The sequence below is a fragment of the Melanotaenia boesemani genome, chromosome 11 (assembly GCF_017639745.1).
Source record: "Melanotaenia boesemani isolate fMelBoe1 chromosome 11, fMelBoe1.pri, whole genome shotgun sequence".
Taxonomy (NCBI): Eukaryota; Metazoa; Chordata; class Actinopteri; order Atheriniformes; family Melanotaeniidae; genus Melanotaenia; species Melanotaenia boesemani.
In genome coordinates this window covers 34,473,635-34,495,766 of record NC_055692.1, presented here as the reverse complement: position 1 = coordinate 34,495,766, position 22,132 = coordinate 34,473,635, and the positions used below count along the sequence as shown (strand labels likewise).

Sequence of the window (22,132 nt, the reverse complement as noted above, 5' to 3'; positions counted from 1 at the left end):
AAATCTGGCATCATGTTGGGTTCAGATTCAAATAAATAAAACATGAAAATAAAAAGTTTGATTGTTTATATATATATATATATGTATATATATATATATTCTTCTGCTTCAGTCCGCTCTGCGTGACATCAGTTGCTGCCAAAAATAATCATTAAAATAAGACTGAGTGGTGTTTGTCAGTTTCTAAGCAACACGCACCGCTGTAGACACACGCACGCGCGCGCAGAGATATGCGTCATTTCCTGCAGGCAAAGCGCGTCCAGTTCTGCGCTCCCTACAGTTGCGCCCAGTTGGGTCTGCGCAGTGGAACAGGACTGGGTCCGGAATTTCTGTCCGTCCGGAATCATCAGGAATATTTTCAGATGTGGTTTTGAGACCCGCGGAGACACGGACAGCTTTCTGTGGACTTTCTCATACCAGGTGGACACTTTGGAGTGAGGAGACAGCAGGACAAATCCTCTCTGCTGAAGAATGTGAGCGTCTACTGGGTGGTTGGGAATGATCCAGGATCAGCTCCAGGACACGTCGAGATCCGCGATCACCTGTTGAAGATGTCCCGTGTCCGGTTCTACTTCTAGGACCAGTGCGTGAGCTGCGCTTCACCAGATGCCCGAGCCGTCCTCCAAACTACTAGAAGCTCCGTTTCCTCGGTATGCTGTAGGATGAGCGCGGACCTGGAGCGCGTTTCGCTAAACACATCGGTGAACGCGACCGGCCCGGGCGGCCGCGCGCTCTCCGCTAACGTCCGGAGGCTCCACAACGCGCTGAACCTGCTGCTGAGTGACCTGGAGAGAGAGCAGTTCATCCACTGTCTCAATATCTACCACGCCAAGCGCAACGTCTTCGACCTGGTGCAGACCCTGCGGGTGATCCTGGACACGGCCGGGAAGCGGCAGCTGCTGCCGCTTCTGCGCCTGGTCATCCCCCGCTCTGACCAGCTGCTCTTCGACCAGTACACGTCCGAGGGGCTCTACCTGAAGACGGACCTGCTGCCCAGCAACGGCCGCGCGGAGGTCTTTGGAGATGAAGGCGACCCCACTCTGCAGTCCTATGTCAGCTCCATCCACGAACAGCCTCTCGCGAGCAGCTGTCCGGACACCGATGCGTCCATGGTCCCGCTTCTCTGTCAGGGTCTCTTTGGAGAGGTCCGACAAGTTACCCTGAAGCGCTCCAGGAGCCACGAGGGTCTGGGCTTCAGCATACGCGGGGGTTCCGAGCACGGTGTTGGAATCTACGTGTCTCTGGTGGAGCCGGGCTCATCGGCTGAGAGGGAGGGACTGAAGGTCGGCGACCAGATAGTGACCGCAAACGACACCATGTTTGATCATGTGTCTCACATCGAGGCGGTGAAGGTAGGATCTGATGCATGTGCACGTGATTTTGTGCTGTTTCATGACAGGAAGCGTCCAGCACTGTGTGCCAGAGCCACTTCTGTGAAGAAAGTCTTTCTGCAGATGAATTGTCCCACAGACAAACTGGAGCGTGTAGAGCTGCCCTAAATACAACGGCAGAGCCAGTTAGTGGCAGCGCTGCCTCCTCTGTGGCCTCTGGGGCCCCGCAGAAAGCTCCCTTCAGTCCAACTTCTTCCCTTCTTCTTGTTCTCTATAAATTCTTCCACATCACTGGTCTTAATGCTCTGTAGCTGCAGGCAAGAGGAACACAATGCATACAGGCAGATGGGATAAAGGCTGGTCTCTATTTCTTCTTTATTTCTTAAAGGAAGAAAACAGCAGAAAGTGGTTTAAATTAGTTTCATGACAGACACATGCGTCCTCACAGCAAAACAACAAATACTGAAATGAACAGATTTACACTTACAGGCATGAATTTTGTCCACTCACTAAGTTAAACATGGATTTTTTAGGAATAAAAAATGTTGGAACCCTAGTTCCAAAAAAGTTAGAACACTGTGTAAAATGTAAAAACAGATCTCATCAGCACACATTTTGTTCCCAATAGAATATAAACAACATATCAGATGTTGAAACCGAGGCATTAATGGAAAAATATTGGCTCATTTTGAACTTGGTGGCAGCAACACTCATTTGCAACAGTTTATGAATTAAATGAAAACCACTTTATTAATTCCAGAGGGAGATTGCATGAAATAGGAAATATAAGTAAAATATGGAAGAATGATCTTTCCCTTCCTCTTGTGTTAGGGTCAGTATCAACCAGTTTTTTTTTAGGTTTGAACTCTTAAAAGTACCACATAATTTTTTTATTGCATCCAGGCTCTTTGACGTTGTCAGGCACCTCTTTTTCAACTAAATTAAAAAAAAAAAAAAAAAAAAAAATTGCTTTCCCCAAATTATAAAATGCCCTGGTTGAAATTATACTGTTTTTGTTGTTAGGGTCAGTTTTGACACAGTTATAAAAATTAGATTATAAAGCAATAATTAGAGCCAAAACTGAAATCATAAGTGCACTGACAGCCAGCTCCTCTCCCAATCATGTGAGCTTTAGGGGTTTCTCATTTTGCTTGTTTTCCGGTATAAATGCACAAAAACAAAATAAACAAAGATGGGCATGTCCAGACATGTGAGATCATTTCATCAATTTGAGTGGCCATTTGAATTGCAGAATGCACATCTTCAATTTGCAGCATGCAAAAAATGAGTAGAAGTTTTACATTGAGCCAAGTTCGGGATAATATTTTTGGTGAAAATGAGGGAGAGGACACAGAGCAGCATAGCGATACAGATGAGCCAGCCCGAGGAAGACAATGTGGAGTATCATCCAGAAGAAGCAGACTGAGTCTGATGAGGAGGTCCCTGGTGCTGAAGCTGCTCCCTCTGAAAGATTAAAGTCCAAAATTGGTAAGATCTTTTGGAGCTCATACCTCATGATGTACATGGCAGGACAGCTGCTGCAGATGTCACCAAAATGACCCCTGAAATCACAAGGTTTGCTGTGACGAGTGTCAGTGACATCGAGACGTGTTTTGAGCTATTTATACCATTGTCACTAAAAAGAGTCATCATTGCTGTAACAAAGGAAAAAAAGTCTGTGGCAGCATGTGGAAAGACATTGATGAGGAATACCTGGATAATTATTTTGGTGTTCTTCTAGCTGGACTGTTCAGACCCTGCAGTAAGGCCACTGATAGTCTATGGGACCCAATGACCCGTAACTGCATAAATGTTACTATAGTTAATATTATTGAATGAAAATGTATTATTTTATATATATATATATATATATATATTATGATTCTATTGAGGTTCTTTTTACATTTTTTCAATATTGAAATTGAGATGTGTGCTGAGATAAAAAGGATTAGAGGCCCACATAAAAAATATTAAACCCAATATTTTCATGGATAAGGAAGCCTAAAAAGGTAACCAAGAGATGAGAAACAAATTGGATTAAAGTATATTGTTTTCAGTGTATTTTACAGTTGATTTAAAACATGGGTCAAAACCGACTCATTAACATAAGAGATGGTAGTAAAAAGCTAACACAAGACAAGAGTTAAAATATAAAAGAATCTCTCCAGTGCACCAGTAGGAATTTTAGATGCAGCATCATGATGCTGTAGCATGTAAACAACCAGTGGAAGGCATCAGCAGCTTTTCCAGCTAAGTGGAAAATATAATAAGCTAAACCATCTATTACTATATAATAAATTAAATTTCACAACACGGCGAGTGTCTGTGATCAATAAAACTGCTCTTACTAGTCCAAAGCCAACCAAATGCAGAGGCCTGTTTTTTTAGCAAGAGCCTTTGACAGACCTTTGCAGCAGCAGCTTGGGTCTACTGGGTCTACTGGGCTACAGTCGGTCATTTTGAATACTTTTGTGATGAGCAAACTGACTTTATAAGCTACTTACCCTTATGGAAGATATCTATATTTTACTTTAACTTACTGCCACATTTATTATCATCCACACAGATTTTTTTCACATATGATAGTAGAGATATTATTTTAATATAAAACATTAAAATAGTATCTTTCATTAAATTTAATTTCATCGAAGGATGTTTGTTTAGCTCAATGCTTACTAGGTCAGTATGGGTCATTTTCACCTAACCCAGGAAGCAACAGTTCAACCACTGCTCCACTGATGTGGAAACTGATGTGACTCCTTCTTGACCAACAGCTCAGGAACAGAGTTGGGGGCGGGGTGTCCTTTTTACAAGTGGACATTCTTTGAGATGATGAGGAATGAGGATAAGGAGAAGGTCAGAGATGTCTGAAGAGGGGAGTTCGTGAATAGCTTTGTATGTTAAAAGGATTTGTTTATACTAAATGTGATACGTGATGGAACCAGTGGAGTTTCCGTAGCACAGTTATGATGTGGAAACTAGATGATGTCATTGCAATGATACAGCTGCTGTGTTTTGTTCTAGTCGTAGTTTATAGAAGGTTTTTGAGGGGGCAAAGTACAGAAGGGAATTACAATATAATCAAGTCCAGAGGTGTGAACCAGCACGGCTGCAGTGTGTGGTGTAAGCAACTGTATATAAAAGATGGACGGAGCCTCCATGACGTCCACCGTAGGTTTGTGAAGAGCTGAATTGAAGCTCATTGGGTGGTTCCCACTGTCGCCATCTTGGCAGCGTCACGCATGTCATCATTCCCGGAAAATCCAAAAATGGGCAAAGAGGTGGAGCTGAGAGGGGGACGATGAAGGTGGGGGTGGATGATTGACATCCATCAAACTCTGAGGGCTAACCGAGCTAACCCGGAGCTAACGGTAGCTAACCAGCTAATGGAGGTAGGCGGGCTAAAGCTAAGGCGCGCTGCTAACCAGCTAAAAACCGCAGTTGTGCTCCACGTTCCTTTCTTGCCGCAGATATTGGATACCTGTCAATCAAAAGGACACACCCCTAATTATGCAGAATTTCAAGATTAAATAAAATCCAAAAGGATGAGTTAGAAAAAAATTTACCCCCTTTACAGTTGTCATTAAGCTAAACTTGACCTATTAATCCTAAAATGGATTTTTGTACCAGGCTTTAAACATGTTTATTTCTACTGTGAAGTTGGTCTTTTTAACATGGGAGTCTGTGGGGATTTGTTCTGTTTTGGAGCCAGCCCCTAGTGGATGAGGGGTGAACTGCAATTTTTTGCACTTCTGCATAGGCTTCATATTTTACCAGCAGAGGGTGCTGCTTGGGTGTGAGGGAGGGATGAAGACACTTGATGCTGTTGAGATGAAAGTAAGTTGACCTGATCTGTTACTGATATGCGGAGTGAAGGAGAGGGTGTGTTCCAGGATGACACCCAGGCTCTTAACCTGAAGGGAGGGAGAGACAGAGGACTTGTCTATGGATATCTTGAAACTGCTAGATTGCAGTTAAAGTGTTTTGTCATTATTTAATATACACACCTACACATACCTACACACGTCCTTTTTATTTGTTCTGTTTCCACGCAAACATACACATCCACACATACGTACACTCAAGTACATGAACACATACACATGTACTGTACATACACAATTATATATATATATATATATATATATATATATATATATATATATATATATATATATATATATGTGTGTGTGGTTTTCTTTAGATAAAATGTTTTCATTTATGTATTCTTTAAATTATTATTCCCCTTTTTTCTTTTTCTTTATTTAATTTATTTCTTTTATATTTATTTAAATGCGTAGTGGTGGAAGACCAGGGACATGCATCTGTGTGCTGCCACAGAAGCTGATTAGGAGGGGGGCATCCCATCTGTGGAGCTCCCTTATAAAACAGCCCCCTGACCCAGAGGAGGAGCCTGTCTTTTTTATCAGAAACTTCATGAATAAGAAGGATAAATGTTTTTTTTGTGAAAATGCCCATAATCAGCTTCTCTCTCTGGGATGGTGCCAATACTGATTTTTTCTCATTCACCACTGGGTTACATTCACCTGTAAACTATTTAGCAACCTATTACCCCTTTAGCCGTTAGTGGCTAATGCTAAGACTGTGGGCTCGATTAACCTCCATGCTGCCTCAGATGGAAAACATAAGACCAGCATGAAGTAGCAGGAAATCCACATCGTGTGATTTTGGTTGTTCTGCATCATAACAGATATTTATTTTGAAGGAGGATAAATTATGTGGGAGGAAAGACACTTCACACTGTGATAAGGTAAAGGTCTGAAACAGCTAAATAAAAGTGTTTGTCAGTTGTTATCTATGTTTAAAAATAGCCCTGATGGAGCATGGCTCTATTGTCCTTGTGTCCTACCCATGAATGGACTACCATGTGTTAGGAGCATCTGTGGACTTTTTTAACGACCTTGCAAGCTTTTCTCTCTTCGACTAATACGCCCCGTCTGTACATGTTTCTAAGCAGAAACAAGACCTGGGCTGAATGGCTCAGGCCTTGGGCAACATATTCACTGAGAGAAAATAAAGAAGCTTTTTCTTTCCAGCAGCAAGATAAACAGAAGATGTGCTGCAGTTTATTCTTCCCGCTCCTCAGAGAAAGATGTTGAGCTGCTGCATATAGACAGATCTGGGAGCCATTTTCATCTGTTATTACTGCTCGTAATTCTCCCACAGGCACAGCGGAGGATTTATCTTCAACAAAACATTTTTATAAAGGAGGCTTTTCTGTCAGAAAGTAAAAGCAATTCAAGTATTTCAGGCTGGTATTCATGTTCTTATCAGGTCAGTGTAACAGGAAGTGGTGGTCAACCAGCTGGTTGTAGACCAGTAGAATGTGGTGATGTTTGTACTGGTTTTGGTTGTTCTAATGGATCAACTGATGGAGGTTCCTTCAGGGATCCTCATGAAGTCATAAAAAGGGAGATCCATCCAATCCATCTAACTCATTTTAACCTGAGCTAATGTTAGATCTTCATCCACCAGGACGCCCTAGCAATCTTTCTGATGACGACCACATAGACCGGACTCCTACAGAGAATCTAGACCATCATAGGATGAAACAGCTGGTTGCTGTAGCAACATTATAAAAACTCCAAAAGTCATACTTCTAGGAGCCAAACAATGCAGGATTTGTCATGAACCATCTTAATCCAACTCATTTCACCATCCACATGCAAAATAAATCCAGGACAAAGCACGTGGACAGCTAAAGGGAATGTCCACAGGGACAGAACGGGGGAACCCATGGGGATTTTACAAAGAACAAAGGAAACAGATTTTATATATTAGTGAAGTGATGAGGCAGATGTGTGGCAAACAGGAAGGACGGGAAGGTGAGCAGGCGCTACGAGACAGAACAGGAAGCATAAAGTTCCTCCTGTAAGCTGCAGTCAAACATATTCAGGGACATTAATGTTAGTCAACTCTCCCTTTCCTATTTGTTTTCCTATGTATGTTTATTTCCTATGTATGTTTACTGTTTACCCATCATTATAGCTTCTCTGGGACATGTGTGCCATTCCAACATTTGATCCCATTTCCATTCAGAGCCATGCAGACCCGTTATTTCCAGTTTTAGTAAACGGTGTAAACTAACCCTTCTGCATGAAGGAGCTTTGTCTTCTGAAATGGGACCTTGAAGCTTTTTATCATTATAGTTCATGTTAAAGTTACAGAAAAACTACCAACACTTCCATTTTATTCTGCTGCTAAGGTCTGGAAACACATCTTAAAATCAAATGTGTAGATCCATGCTGTGTCTAATCACCTCCTCCAGGTTGGGAAGCTTGGATCTGACAACAGACTGCCAAAAAAGAAATCTGTTAGCATCCTTGGCTACAACATATTATTTAAATGCATGTAAACACATAAAACTGACCAGTATGTCCAGAAATTGAACCAACCGACACACCCAAATGATGCAGTTGGAGACTGGATAACTCCGACATGCCCATGAAGCTGCTGTCAGAGGCTTATTTTTCTCAACCCAGCTGTGCATGTAGCTGCTGTGACTGATGTGGTCGGTATGCCATGGACCGTCTGCTGGATCCAGCAGCACCAACTTTTAATGCTCACAGATGTACTAACTAACTTTAACGCAGTGATCACTGGAGACTCTGGCATCATGACTCATTTGACTTAGCTCACAAGAAACCAGATGAAATTGCCATTATTTTCATGGTCTGAACACCTGGAACAACCAAAGACAAGACAAACATAAGGAGGCGACAACACGTCCACCACACACAGTCTACGCCTGGATGGTCTAGAAAATATGTCTAGTGATTTTTTTCTGCTGAATTTTGTGATTTAATCTTTTAAATTCCAGCTTCTGTTCAGTGTTTATGCAGAAATCTGGAGGATTAGCGCATGAGATGTAAATATGAACTATATTCTAACAAGGATGTAAAGTTGAGTTATGAACGGCTTCACTTACCAGCTGCAAGAAGAAACCTGCAGCCAGAACACTGAAGTTTCCTCTAGAACAGGATTCTACTTTGTCCTTGTAGTAAACACTAAACAGTGTGATGTTATTGATCTAATTCCACCACAGCTTACATAACTTGTGGTAAAAATGACTCAAACAAACCAAACCAACAAATGAAACAAACTGACCTGACAACTGAGACACAAGGGTAAACTTAAAGTGGCTGATCAGCCCAAACAAAAGATGGGTAACACACAAAAACCTAACTAAGCTAACACAGGAAACCCACCCCCCCCCCCTCGAGATGCTGGTGTGTGATCTGGTCCAATTAGTTGGCTCCACCCCGTGGCCACCTGCTGGTTCCCATGCCAAGGGACTGGAGCCACTGAAACAGCTCAAAAGAAAATAAATTATAACACCACAATATAATATGAAAACTATATATAAAGTGTGTGTGTAGTACTGTGTGTAGTACTGTCCACTGCAGGTTACCACTCATGTGTGGCTGTAAATGCAGCCATCACAGAGGTGAAGATGCCAAGAACTTCATGTCCATCACGGAGACGCAGCTGAACAAGCTGAATCTACGCCACTGTAGGAATTTCTGAGACGTATTTCGGCTTAAAATGGATCCAATAATCTTTGTAGGTTTTATTAACATCAACACCTTATCTGAGATTTGAACTTTAGGAATATTCAGAGCGACTCCACTCAGTAAAACCGCCTTTATTTCCTTCATCAGGACCTTTCACAAGTTGGACTTGATTTTGAATTGATGTTTATGATTGTGGACTGGATATACAATTGAAGTAGTGGAAGCTGTAGAACCGTAAAGGAAAAGGATCAGGGTTAAACATAAAACAGCTGATTGCACAGCAACTTTAATCGTCACATTTATTCTCTGCATGAACTTAAAGATAATTTCTGTTATGCTGAGTGATAAATATGTACAGAGCGAATCCAGAAGTCTGACTTACTCCTGAGACCGGTTGCTGGTTGAATGGGTGGTGGTTTGAGTCTGAAGTGTCCTCTGGTGTATTCTGCCGATAAAAACAGAAACATGTGCAGACACATTCAGATGCAGTTTAAAGTCTCTTTTACAAGTCTGCAGAAATACTGATACGTATTTAATGTCCTTAAAGGTAAAACGTGTGCTGCTAAAAACTGTTTCAGCTCTTTCTCAAGTCCACTCAGGAGCACACTCAGCTACCAGAACGTTTTCAGTCCATAAACCTATTATCAGTATTTCCACAATTTAAGGATCAAGTCCGAGTTCTTGTAGAAGTCTGAGGATGCAGTTTTGAAATGATGGGTAAACTTTACCATGGTGAGCCTATCTATAGATCTGTCTGAGGCTTTGTTACTTCTGCATCGTCCTCGCTCTACGCTCTGCTTCCCTTCATCAAAGCTGTCACCTTGACTTGTCTCGCCGTTGTTGTGTAGTCCTCAGATTCTCTCCTCCAGCCCTCCGACTTTCCCTGGTGAGAGTGTGCTTTCAAAAACTCACTCAGAATATTAAACAGTGTCTGTCAACAACATCCATCCTGCACATCAGGTTTAAAATGGAAGAGATATTCAGCAGGTTTTCTCTGCAGAGAGGACATCGATCAGCTTCTGTTTGTTTCTGTGTGAAACTGGAATATAGAAGCAGTCCTGATCCATGACGTGTCTCCTGTGGAAGTTTTCTGATCAACTATCAGGAGAATAAATCAGCCGCTGTTACAGATTCATTCAAGAAAAAACACAGAAAGTAAAACTGAGATCCCAGAAAGACCGAGGTCATGTTGGAAGAAACCAACAAATGTATTCCTGCTCTCCTCTAAAAAAGGTGGACATGCCGACAGTCCATCACAGGATGGATTCAACACACATCTGAGCCCATTAACTTCCTGGTAACAGTGTTGTTCAACCACAGCAGAATGAGTGATGATGTTGTGGTTATTAATAAATAGTGATGGATCAGTTTGTGTATGTTTTTTTTTATATTTCATTTTCGAACACTGTCTTTATTGGCATTTTACATATTTCAAACATGTACATCAAGTGCAGTCCAGAATGAGTACGTGTACACATGTACATGAATTTTCATGTACATGTGAGAAATTTTCATAACTTCCTTTAGACAGAACAAAACAAGGAGGGAGAAAATAACAACAACACACACACACACACACACACACACACACACACACACACACACACACACAGAAAAAAAACCAGCAACAGCTAAAGAAACCCAAACCAGATGCTCTCAGACACACTCAGCTATGTTCATATCTTGCTTTACTCGTTTCCTCGGCCTCAAGTTCTATTTTTTTTTTTTTTTTTTTTTTACAAACCAAATGAACAGTCCCCACACCCTCTCAAACAAGTCATGCCTCCCTTTCCACATATATGTTATTTGGTCCTGAGGGAAAGCTGCTAGCATCTATCTAACCCAGAATGTAACACTTGGTGTAGCTGTCTTTTTCCAAAGAAGTGCAACAGACGTTTTTGCAAGCAAAAGGCACATGTCAATCATAATTCGGTCATTTTGCATGTACTTATGCTCTTCTGGGTAGGAACCCAAGATGAAAAAAACAGGGTCCATAACAACATCTTTTAGAACAATCTTTTCACTTGTTTTCTCAGTTTCCTCCCAAAAAGCCTTAACCTTACTGCAGTGCCACATGCAATGGAATATTGTCCCTTTTTCTGTCATACACGTGCAATAATCTGGAATATTACTATTTTATTTGTTTAATTTGACTGCTGTTACATATGTTCGCATTGTCCAATTATATTGCAGCAGTCTTAAGTCTTGAGTTGATTGTCTGAGTCTGACTTTTAACACATATTGAACGCCAGTCCTCTGGGGAAATCTCTTTTCCAAATTCTTCACTCTACATGATCCGTTTATCATCAGAGTTTTCTGGTGAATTAGACATTAATAAATTGTACAGTTCTGATATTGTTCCATTACTTAGGCTGTCTTTACACATAATTCTTTCCAAACTGGTTTCTAGGGGTTTGGTTATGAGCTCATTCTGACTTGCCCTAACAACATTTCTGAGTTGCAGCTATTTAAAAAAAATATTTTCTCTGTATATCATATTTACATGCAGGTTCTTCAAATGATATCATCTCACTGAAATTATATAGATACAAATCCTTGACACTTCTTAAACCCTTTGATGCTCAGGTTTTAAATACAGCGTCTGCTCTCCCTGGAGCAAAATATTGGTTTCTCCACACAGGACTGTAGTGAGATAACACATTTGGTTTTTTAATAATTTTTTTCATTTCAAACCACACTTTGATCATATCCTGACCAACAGGTTGGTGGTTTGTTTGATCAAATTTGACAGTTTATCTGAATGTGAGTATATTGAGAGAGGCAAACTTATGCCCTTGGATTCCATTTCCTTTCATCATCAAATCCAATCTTGGCCCAATTTGTATGCCCCAACATAGGAAGTGGTGTATTATTGTAAATATGGAAGCTTCGGGTAGTAAATTTTCAGATTCTCCTTCATTAAGTAGCAGGAGGAATGACTTAGTGTATCCTGAGATTTTACTAAATAGGTTAATTAAATCTAACAGAGCGGGTATGGTTCTGTTAAGATGTGACATAAACAAAATTACGTCGTCTGCATAAAAGATAAGCTTATGTTCTGTCTGCCCAATTATTATCCCTGCATTGTCTGTACGCATCCGCACTGCTTGCCTCCCTTTGAAATTGGGTTTGATATGTTCCTATTTGTTAGTATTTTTGCCGTGGAATTACAGTACAGTAACTGAACCCATCGTATAAACTTATTTTGATAGCCAAATCTTTCCAGAACATTAAACAGATAGGGCCACTCTACCCTATCAAAGGCCTTTTCAGCATCTAAAGATAGGAGGGCCCTATCTAAATTGTCTTTCAAACTTTGAATAATATTAAGGACCCTCCTAATAGTATGAAATCCTTGCTGGCCGACGACAAAGCCATTCTGATCTCTGTGTATTACATTGGGTAACGTATCTTGTAGCCTCCACGCTAAAATTTTGCACAAAATCTTTAGGTCCCTATTTAATAAACTTATTGGCCTCATATTTCTACACATATTACTGGGCTTTCCTGTTTTTGGAAGTAGTGTTTAAAAGCACCGGTCATAGATTTGGGCAGACTACCAGTCTGGAACACTTCCAGAAGCATCTCTAATAGTGGTGTAAGTAATTTAGTTTTATTTATTTATTTTTTTTTAGGCTTTTTTTTAGGCTGCACGGTGATGTGATGGTTAGCACCGCAGCCTCACAGCAAGAAGGTCATTGGAGCCTCGGATTTCCGTGTGGAGTTTGTATACTCTCCCCATGTATGTGTGGGTTCTCTCCAGGTTCTCCGGCTTCCTCCCACCATCCAAAGACATGCATGTTAGGTTAATTGGTTACTCTAAATTCTGAGTGTGTGCATGAATAGTTGTTTGTCCCTATCTGTGTTGGCCCTGCGATGGACAGGTGACCTGTCTAGGGTGTACCCTGCCCCTCACCTGCTAAAAATGCTGGGAAAGGCTCCGGGTTACCTGTCACCTGTACAAAAGTAACGTTTCTAATGAAGAATATAACATATAATAGAGGGGGTGCTTAATTAAAATCACTTTAAGGTGGCACAGATGTGTTTGAGGTTGTTACATATTTCTCAGTGCATGGGTTCTTGCCTCTACAGCAGTCAAAACCACACACACATACTTGGGATCTGCACTGCCATTAATTTCACATTGTTTGCAGGTTGAACAAAGACAAGTCTTACTGAAGACCCTTCTGAAAGTGAGAACCTATTTTGCGTCTTCTCTTATCTTGTTTATGAAAGCTTGTGCTTCAGTTGGGCTGGTAAAATGCACGTGTCTGTTCTTTGTACATTACCACCAGTTTAGCTGGAGACATTATTCTGTGTCTCAATCCCATGCTCTGCTGGCACAACGAGTTGAACGGTTTCCTCAGCTTGTGCACTTCGGTGGCGAGGTCGTAGTAAAATCGTACCTGATGATTTTTATAGAGCACATCTTTCTTGGTCCTAGCCACTTTCATGACTGCCGTTTTTTGCTTATGGTTTAGGAACTTCATAATCAGAGTTCTCAGCTGAGCTTCGTTGTCTCTCCTCGGCCCAACCCGATGCGCTCTCTCCATCTCTATGGGACACCGCACTGGGGGCATGTCCAGTACCTCCGGTATCCAGCTTTCCAGAAAAGAACAGGGGTCTGGTCCCTCAGCACCTTCGTTTAGGCCCACCAACCTAAGGTTATTCAGCCATGACCTCATCTCCATATCGACATCTTTATACTCTAGAACTTTATTTCTTGCTTTCAGTGTCTGAACCGTCCCTTGTAGCTCTGTGCGGTTGTCCTCTACTGTTGACACTCGTACATCTGCTTGAGTTATTTGCTTAGAACAGTCGGCCAATTGTTTCTTTGTTTCCTCAGCAGCAAACAGAATATTCACCAGTCTGCCTGAAAACTCAGTTCTTAATCCATTTATCGCCTTCAGTATTTCATCTCTAACCTTGGTTAGCTCTCTGTTGCTTTGACTCAGTATCTGCATGTTTTCATTAGCTTCACTGCTAACATTTGCTTCTCTGTTAGCATCATGCTCCATGCTCTGCACGCCGAAGTCAGTTAGCTTTGCTTGCTTCTGGGTTAGGATTTATCCAGGATTTTGCCAGAGCAGAGTTGAGTGTGATTTACTATGTGGTGGCCATTAATGGAAGTCTTTAAATTTCATTTTAGTGTTTTTTAGTTCCTTGGTGGTTTCTCTTGGTGATTTTATCAAAAGGTTATGTTTGGGGCATGTCAGTGGATTTATTGTTTGATGTTGTATTGTGTTGAGAACCTGTCTATAGACCAAGTTTTTTTGGGGGCAATAAAATTACTGGACCCTGAATGTCAACTTGAAAAAGTGAGACGTTGCCTGAGTGTTTCCACAGTTTAGATATGAGTTAATCTCTAGATTCTTTAAAAAGATTTCATCGCTCCTTCTACGTTATCCAGGAAAGATTTCAGTTCCTGATATCTGGAACTATCTGCTGCTTCAGACCAGCTTCTACACAGCCAAGCAGATGGAAACATGGAAAATCTTGGAAGTTTAGAACTTGCTGGTGTGTGGATGGTGAAAACAGCTGGATTAAGAGTCTTCATGACAAATCCTGCATCATTTCTGCTCCTGGAAGCATGACTCTTGGTGTTTTTAATAGTGTTGTTGCCATAACGACCAGCTGTTTCACCCTATCATGGTCTAGATTCTCTGTAGGAATCTATGTGGTCTTCATCAGAAAGATTGCTAGAACATCCTGGTGGATGAAGATCAAACATTATCTCAGGCTGAAATGAGCTAACAGAGAAGGACACGAACCACCTGAAGTAAAGTGACTTCTAAATCTTTAACCAAGTGATCTCTGACACTCTGACATGATCTGTCTCAGCTCCTTCTGGTCCCAACCAAAGATTCACACTTTTCTTTTCAGTAAATCTTTGGATGGATGTCCCTTTTTATGACTTCACAAGAAACCTGAAGGAACCTCCATCAGTTTCAGGATCTGATACATTTGAACAACCAGAACCAGTACAAACATCACCACACTCTGGTCTACAACCAGCTGGTTGACCACCAATTCCTGGTTGACCACCACTTCCTGTTACACTGACCTGATGTGGAGGAAGGGACGTCAGGTGTACCAAACCAATAACAGATAATATTGAAATGAAATTGTTAAAACTACCTAATCATCATGAAGAGGTTTCCAGTAAATAAAATTGTATTAATATCAATTATTAATGTCAGCCAAAGTAAATGGTTTCAATTAATCTAAAATGCTGAATCTTTGTGAATAAAGCTACAGCTGGAATCAGCAACCTCTGGATCAGAGGAAGTCATTTCCCCCTTTAAACTACTAGATCCCTGACACTCCCGAGCACTTATGACTAAGATCATCAAAGGTTCCTCAGGAATGGTAGTGTGCAACTCTGTGGGGTAAATTGTAATGGATAGTTACCCTTTAGGTGATCTATGGAAGTTTTCTAGGCATTTATATCCCATCCAGGAGGTTTACAATCCAGCCACAAAATGTAGTGTTTATTCTGAGACGCTATGTAGTAAATCCACAATCATCCATGATAACAGCATTATTTATCACATTTTCATCATAGAAAAAGATCACTATCACTACTATGTTGCTAAGAGATCTCTGTTAAGACCAGGAAATGATGATGATGTGACTTCCTGTCAAAATTCCCACCAATCAGAGAGCTTAGACAGTGATGTCTAATAATCAGGAAAAGCCAAAGATCAACAAGTGAGCAGAATGTTATATCATTAGCCTCATAGCATAATTACCTAAGTTGTATTTTGGCCAGATTTTGACATCTACCTAATTCTACACTCACAACACTGCTGATTCATCATCATCATTTCTGAACACCTTAAAATATGACTTAGGCAATTATGCTATGAGGGTAACAATATGTGTCTGAAAAGAAGAAAAATAATGCTCCTATATGGCTGGAATAAAGCCAAGAAGATGTTTTTAAAAGTGCAAAAAAGCAGCTGAGATGGAATTGGTTTTGTGAGGATAGAAGGTAAATAGTAGCATAGATAACAAAGATGAGGAAAAAGTGTAAATATGTAAATAATTATTTGTTTGTTTTAGTTCTAATATTTTTCTCCTGAAAGTCAAGACTTAAGAGAATGATCTGCTGGTGAGAAAAGGCTTGGTGTTGGTCTGTGTGTTATTTCTACAAAGTTTCTGTTTCTATAATAAATTCAGTTTTCTTCTTCTGGTTGGCCTTTATGCTGCTATATCTATAGATACATTCATTTTACATCATTTTAGCCTCATAATCTGACAGCCGAGACTGTCCTGAAAATGTCTGGGATTAAAAGGGTTGAACTACATACAGTTTTACATGAAAGAAGAGCAAGCAAAAGATGACTTGAAACTTTTAGGGTTAAAGTATGATTAATCCCCATCAGTAGCTCAGAATGATAACATTCTTATTAGTCTAATAAGAATAATCTAGAATAATCAACACTACAGATCAAATATTAGCCGTCTGTCAAGTCTCTGATGTTTTCAGTGTGATCTGAAAACTCAGTTGCAACTCAAACTGAAATGAAATCAGAACAATAATGTTTAATAATCAGTAAACAAACTGACGACTTTGCAGAGTGACAGGACAGCTGAAAGAACATGCGGTGGAAACACACTTTGTACCCAGCGTGGTTACAAATCTAAACATGAAAACGCCATGCAATTCTGGACTGAAACACATTAACCACCATGACAGTCTGAAGCACATGGTAACCTCTCAGTGTTTATGGTTTGCATCATTCAGTCATGATTATCTCTGTGCACTCTCCAGGGAATCTTTCCTGACTGCATCTTTCCACCCCTGCTGTCATGATTTTGTATTAAAGGTGGTGAAGCGTGTCGCTGCTCTGGCAGCAGGTAAAATGAAGCTATTGCGAGACTTATCCTGCTGTAGCAACTGGCTTCTCAATAAATACACATTCACATGGACCTTTCTGGGATTCCTGCCTCATTAAATGAATCCTGCAGTTTGACAAGTAGCCTGGTGTTTCCAGGTAGCCGTCTCTGAGATGTGGATATGTTCTGTTACACACTGTCAGGAGGGAGATCAGGAGAATTATGCCATTTAATTAATTATTATAGAGTCATTGTAATTACAGTAATTATGATAGAAAATCTCTCTGCATGAAGATAATTGAAGAAAGTGTGTAGAGCAACAGATGAAGTGGAGTTTTGGCTCATAAAGGAGCTCATTATTAAAATTCATTGTCTTATTATTTGTGTTCATTCATCTTACTATTTAAAAGAAACTGAAACTAAAGCAGCTCCACCTGGTGTTGCAGAAAGATGATGGTAAAAGTGAAGTTTAAGTCGGATCGGTTGCCGAGTCGGTCCACTGAGTTTGTGCGGAATGGATCCAAAGAAGCCAAAGATTTTCCAGCCTTCAGGTGATGTTTCCTTCCTGATGAGAAAAGCAGAAAGATTCTAGACAGGAAGACATGTGTGTCGCATATTTCTATTTATAATGATTCCCAAACAGTGTGTCTGTGCTGGTGCATCAATGCAAGCTCGAGGTGGAGGTTCTGCTGTGAGGTCGAGGGTTTTAAGAGAGAAAGCAGGTCTGTTAATATGAACCAGTCCTTGGTTCTGTTTCACAAAACAGAAATGCTGAATTGAATGGAAAAGAAAAACCAACCAATCAGGAAGGGTTGTAAATTTTTAGGCACCTTACAGCACCTGATAGTTGCGATGTGATTATAAAAAAATTATTGTGCATTTTTTCCCTGTGTGACAACTTAACTATGACTACTTTCCACATGATTTCTCACATCGCTGCTGTCGGGCGCAAACCTCCTATGTCCAAAACTGTTATTTTTCAAGAAATGAATAAAACTGTATGGTTTTTGTAATAATTGGACATAATGTCATCAAACTTGGTACTATGTTTTACATCATATATCTTTGGTTAAATATTTGTAAAAGTACATACATACAAAAGGACATAAAGCGTGACCAATAGTTCTGATTTATGAAGGAAAAGATTTTGGACATAGGAGGTTTGTGCCCGACAGTACCTCTATTTATCGTGGTCCCAGAATATTTCAGTGTAGTTTGACACAGCTTGCATAGAGCAGCTCTTGTCCTTCTGTAGTTCATCTTCTGAGGCTGCATTCACACCCAACAGTCCACTAGACCCGGTACAACTGGGGTTTATTACATTCAGCTGGTCCAAAACCGTACCTTTTAAATAAGAGATTCCATTAACTATTGGTTAATGCAGGACAACATCTGTTTCCATCACAGTAAAACATGGAGTTGCATCAGATCCTAGCGGTCTTGGGTTCATCAGATTTCTGTCAGCACTTTTAGTCTGTGACACCCGCCACCTCATTCCCGTTGATGTTCAGGCTTGAGTGCTGTGTGGTCTTCACCTTCCTGATATCAGTGGTGATTTCTTTGGTCTTCCTGGTATTAAGGTTAAGATGTTTATCCTTGCACCAGCCCGCCATTATCTGGACCTCCTCGCTGTACGGTGCCTCATCATTGTTACTGATCAGTCACACAACGGTCTTGTCGTTAGCAAATTGGTGAGGGTGTTGGAGCTGTTGGTGGCGACGCAGTTGTGGGTGTACAGCTTGAAGAGGATTGGGCTCAGGATGCAGCCTTGGGGAACACCAATGCTGAGAATAATAGTGGAGGATGTGGAAGTGCCCATTCTAGCATGCTGGGGTCTATTTGTTAGAAAGTCTTTGATGCACAGACAAGGGCGGTTCCAAGTTTCAGTGTCTGCAGTTTGCTGGTCAGTTGGCTGAGGGTTGTTGAAATTAACGATGATGGAGTTAAATCTCGAGCTGAAGTCAACAAACAACATCCTGATCTGTGTGTTGCAGTTTTCCAGATGGCTTTTTTCTTGTTCTTGATGTCGCAAGAACAAGAAAAAAGTTTGTATTTGTCCCATCATTTCATACTCCACGAGAAACTTTGTCTGTGATGGGGCAGGGAATACTGCAGGGGTTATTTAATATTTTAAGAAACTTTGTACACGGCAGGGCTAGGTTGTGCATGTGGCGCTGTCCTTGTCTTTAAATCCCACATTTGCTGTATACATTTACGTACTTTCTCACCACCTCAATCATCTCTTCATTAAAACTGTCTGTTCAGCCTCGCATCGGGGGAAATGCAGAAATCCCATTTTTCTGCTTCATTCTTTTCCACATTAACCACACCCACGCCAAATGACCGACCAATCACACAATACTTCTCAGAGAAGAAAGAGAAGAAAGCTCTGTTTGGCTGATGTGTCGAGAACTGTTCCCATTCATTTTGTTCTCTTGGCCTCAAGAACAAGAAAGAAGTTGTCGTTTCTCGCGGAGTATGTAAAAGCTTTGCTGTCCTCTTCAAACCGTGAGAAAAAGTTATTGTTAGTCTGTCATGTTCTAGATACGTTGCTACATGGAGTGGGGGTGGGTTTCCTTGAAGTAGACCTAAATCTGCTCTTTGTACTTTATTTTAACAGCCTTGGTGCCTTTGTTAAGGTCCACCCTAGGCTTCCTGTAGGCCTCCCTGTCTCCTGACTTCAGTGCTGAATTCCTGGCCTGGAACAGTGCTCTGACAGTGGCCTTGCACCAGGGTTTCTGGTTGGGGAATATTTTGACCTGTTTCTTTGTTGTGACATTGTCCGCGTAGAAGCTGATGTATGACAGCACAGAGGATGTTTGGAGTAGAGATGGGATTTATGGCTCTTTGAAGGGAGCCGGATCTTGAGGAGCCGTTCCTTTCAAAGAGCCATTCAAAAGACTGGCTCGTTCTCACAATATCTTAAAAAATTTCACAATATGTAAGAATGACAATCAATCAAAATATGTACCTATATGAAATCTACTATACAAGATTAAAAATTTGTATGGAAAAATATAGATATAAAGGATAAACCTGAGCAGTCAGTGTAAATTCTAGTAAATGTTTTGGATAGAACTCACAGTATTTGTTTCCAAACAAAACTCTCTCCCCATAGATGCTTCACATGAACGGAGCATGTTGGACATCAGACTTCTATGATGTCACAAATGTTATTTATTTTATTTTCATTTTACTCGACTATACTACTTCTTATTTACTTATTTATTCATTTATCTATTCATTAAGTAATTTTTAGCTGGAAGGGGGGTGGGGGGAATGGGGGGGTGATTGGGCTTTGCGTGTGTGTGTATATGTGTGTGCGTGTGACTGTGTGAACGATTTCATTGAGTGATTTTATTCTTATGTTTTTAATAATGTAAAGAACTTTGTGTTTCCTATGACATGAAAAGCGCTTTATAAATAAAGTTTGATTTGATTTGATAAAGGCAGTGTCAAAAATTTGTTTATAAAAAGGATGGCTCACAAATGAACGGCTCACAGCTGTGAATCGGTTCCCATCGTTCATTTAAAAGAGCCTTTCAAAAGAATCGATTCGTTCATGAACGTCACATCTCTAGTTTGGATCAATGTCTGGATCTTCAAAGAGCTCCGTGGTGTCATCAAAACAGTCGTGCAAGTACAATATGGCCTCTTACAGTAGCTTTCTCTTGTCCATTTGGTTTGGTAGGGAGTGGGCGTTGGCAAGGAAAATGCTAACAACCGCCAGTTTATGCAGGTATGCAGTTAGCCTAGCTCTGATTTCTAGCTCTGTGTTTGCTTTCACACTGGAAGAGAACCGAACCAGGAGATCCCAGTTTTTAATCAGACCAGAGTTCACTTCTTTGGGCAGCACCAGAGTGTGAATGCTCCAAATGAATCATGCTATCTGTGGAAGTGGACCAGGACCTGTTTAAAGTGGACCAAACAATACCAGTGTGAATGTGTTGGCAGACCAGTGTTTGTACATTCACACGTACCTGAACAGACCAGACTTTCTGAGTAAATGAGAAGGACTAGTGTGAATGCACCAGTAGCAGAAGTACTTCCACACACAGAAAAATAGTCTGGTATCTTTAGTTTATTGGCTTAAACTTCAGTTTAAACCATATCAGTGGTGGAGGGAAGTAGTCAATTCTCAGACAGGTGCTGCGTCAGTAAAACAACTCTGCTGTTCACCAGAGATTTCTGTTGGAATCAACTGGCTTTCTCCATGTGGCTTCACACTTTTAGATGCTGATATTTAGAGCATATGTCACACTATGGGCTCACTTCATTACTTGCCATTGTAGTCAAGACAGATGTGGCTTGTCATATTATCTCATCTTTTTATTTTTATTTTTTAATTTTTCAGTTCTTGAAATATTTGTTGTTTATCCATCATCGTCTGTCCATGGGTACTTCACAAATTTGTCCATTTTTTTCCACCAGTTTAAAATCTATATGTTTTATTTTGCCTAGCCCCCCACTTCCCGTCATGCCTCTGGGCTCTGTGGTTTGGGAACCACTGATTATGTTTTTTTTACCAACATTTCTCTAATTTCTTTTAATGGACATGCTTATTTCTGCTTCTCTTTGCATAGAAATTCTTAGAAAATAGAAATTTTCTCTATTTTTTTTTTCCATCAAACGGAGTCCCTTATGATTTCCGGTGGTTTTGCTCCGTCTTCTGCATCAAGTAATGGGTAGCTAAGCTCACCGGAAACAGACCAATTTACACACTAACACAGAAGATGGACGAAATTGTCCTTCCATCTGCGTATCTGTCTTCTGCGTTGAGCGTAACTGGGCTTTAAGTGCCACCAGCTCTGACTGAGAGCTTCAGAGATGTGGCCTGAAGCCTGAATGTTGTGCTTTTTATTCTTACAACTACACTACCAACCTCATGTATTTGAAATATTCACATTATACAACATTTAGAGTAGTTTGTACTTAACTTTGTGGCTGTACCTAACTGTTGTGTTTGTCTGTGACCTGCTAATGGACAACAGATGTAAATTAGGAGTTATGCTAATTCTGTGCACATTTGCTTTTTTTTTATTATTATTTTCTATAATGTGCAATATGTCCTTTAAATAAATAAATAAATAAATAAATAAAGAGGGCAATATCAGGCAAACATGGACTGATCTGAGTCATACATAAATGTTAGTGAGGGCAGAAATGGAGGGAAAAATGATTCTTTTGTGTTTTTTGGCGATGGGGGGGGGGGACATAGAACTTTGAAGATATTTTTATCGTTGTTATTATTAGATTTGTTTGTTAGTTTTCATGTCCTGTCTGATGTGGTACATCCAGGATAATTAACATTACCATTACTTAGATGGCTACACCTCCATTAGGAAATTTAATTAAAAGCCTCCAGAATGAGTTCAGAAAGAGCTGACCTGAATGAAAATCATTTTCTGGTTATACTGAGTAGAA

General features: G+C 40.5%; 1 protein-coding gene across 1 annotated transcript in view; it reads left to right on the top strand.

The window, feature by feature from the left end:
* The first annotated feature begins 268 nt into the window (after positions 1-268).
* LOC121649043 (whirlin-like) overlaps positions 269-22,132 on the top strand; it is a 101,739-nt gene continuing 79,875 nt past the window's right edge. Inside the window, exon 1 of the mRNA XM_041999573.1 lies at positions 269-1,352. Within this exon, the coding sequence (XP_041855507.1) occupies positions 663-1,352 (690 nt within the window). The 5' untranslated portion in view covers positions 269-662. The remainder of the gene's footprint in view (positions 1,353-22,132) is intronic.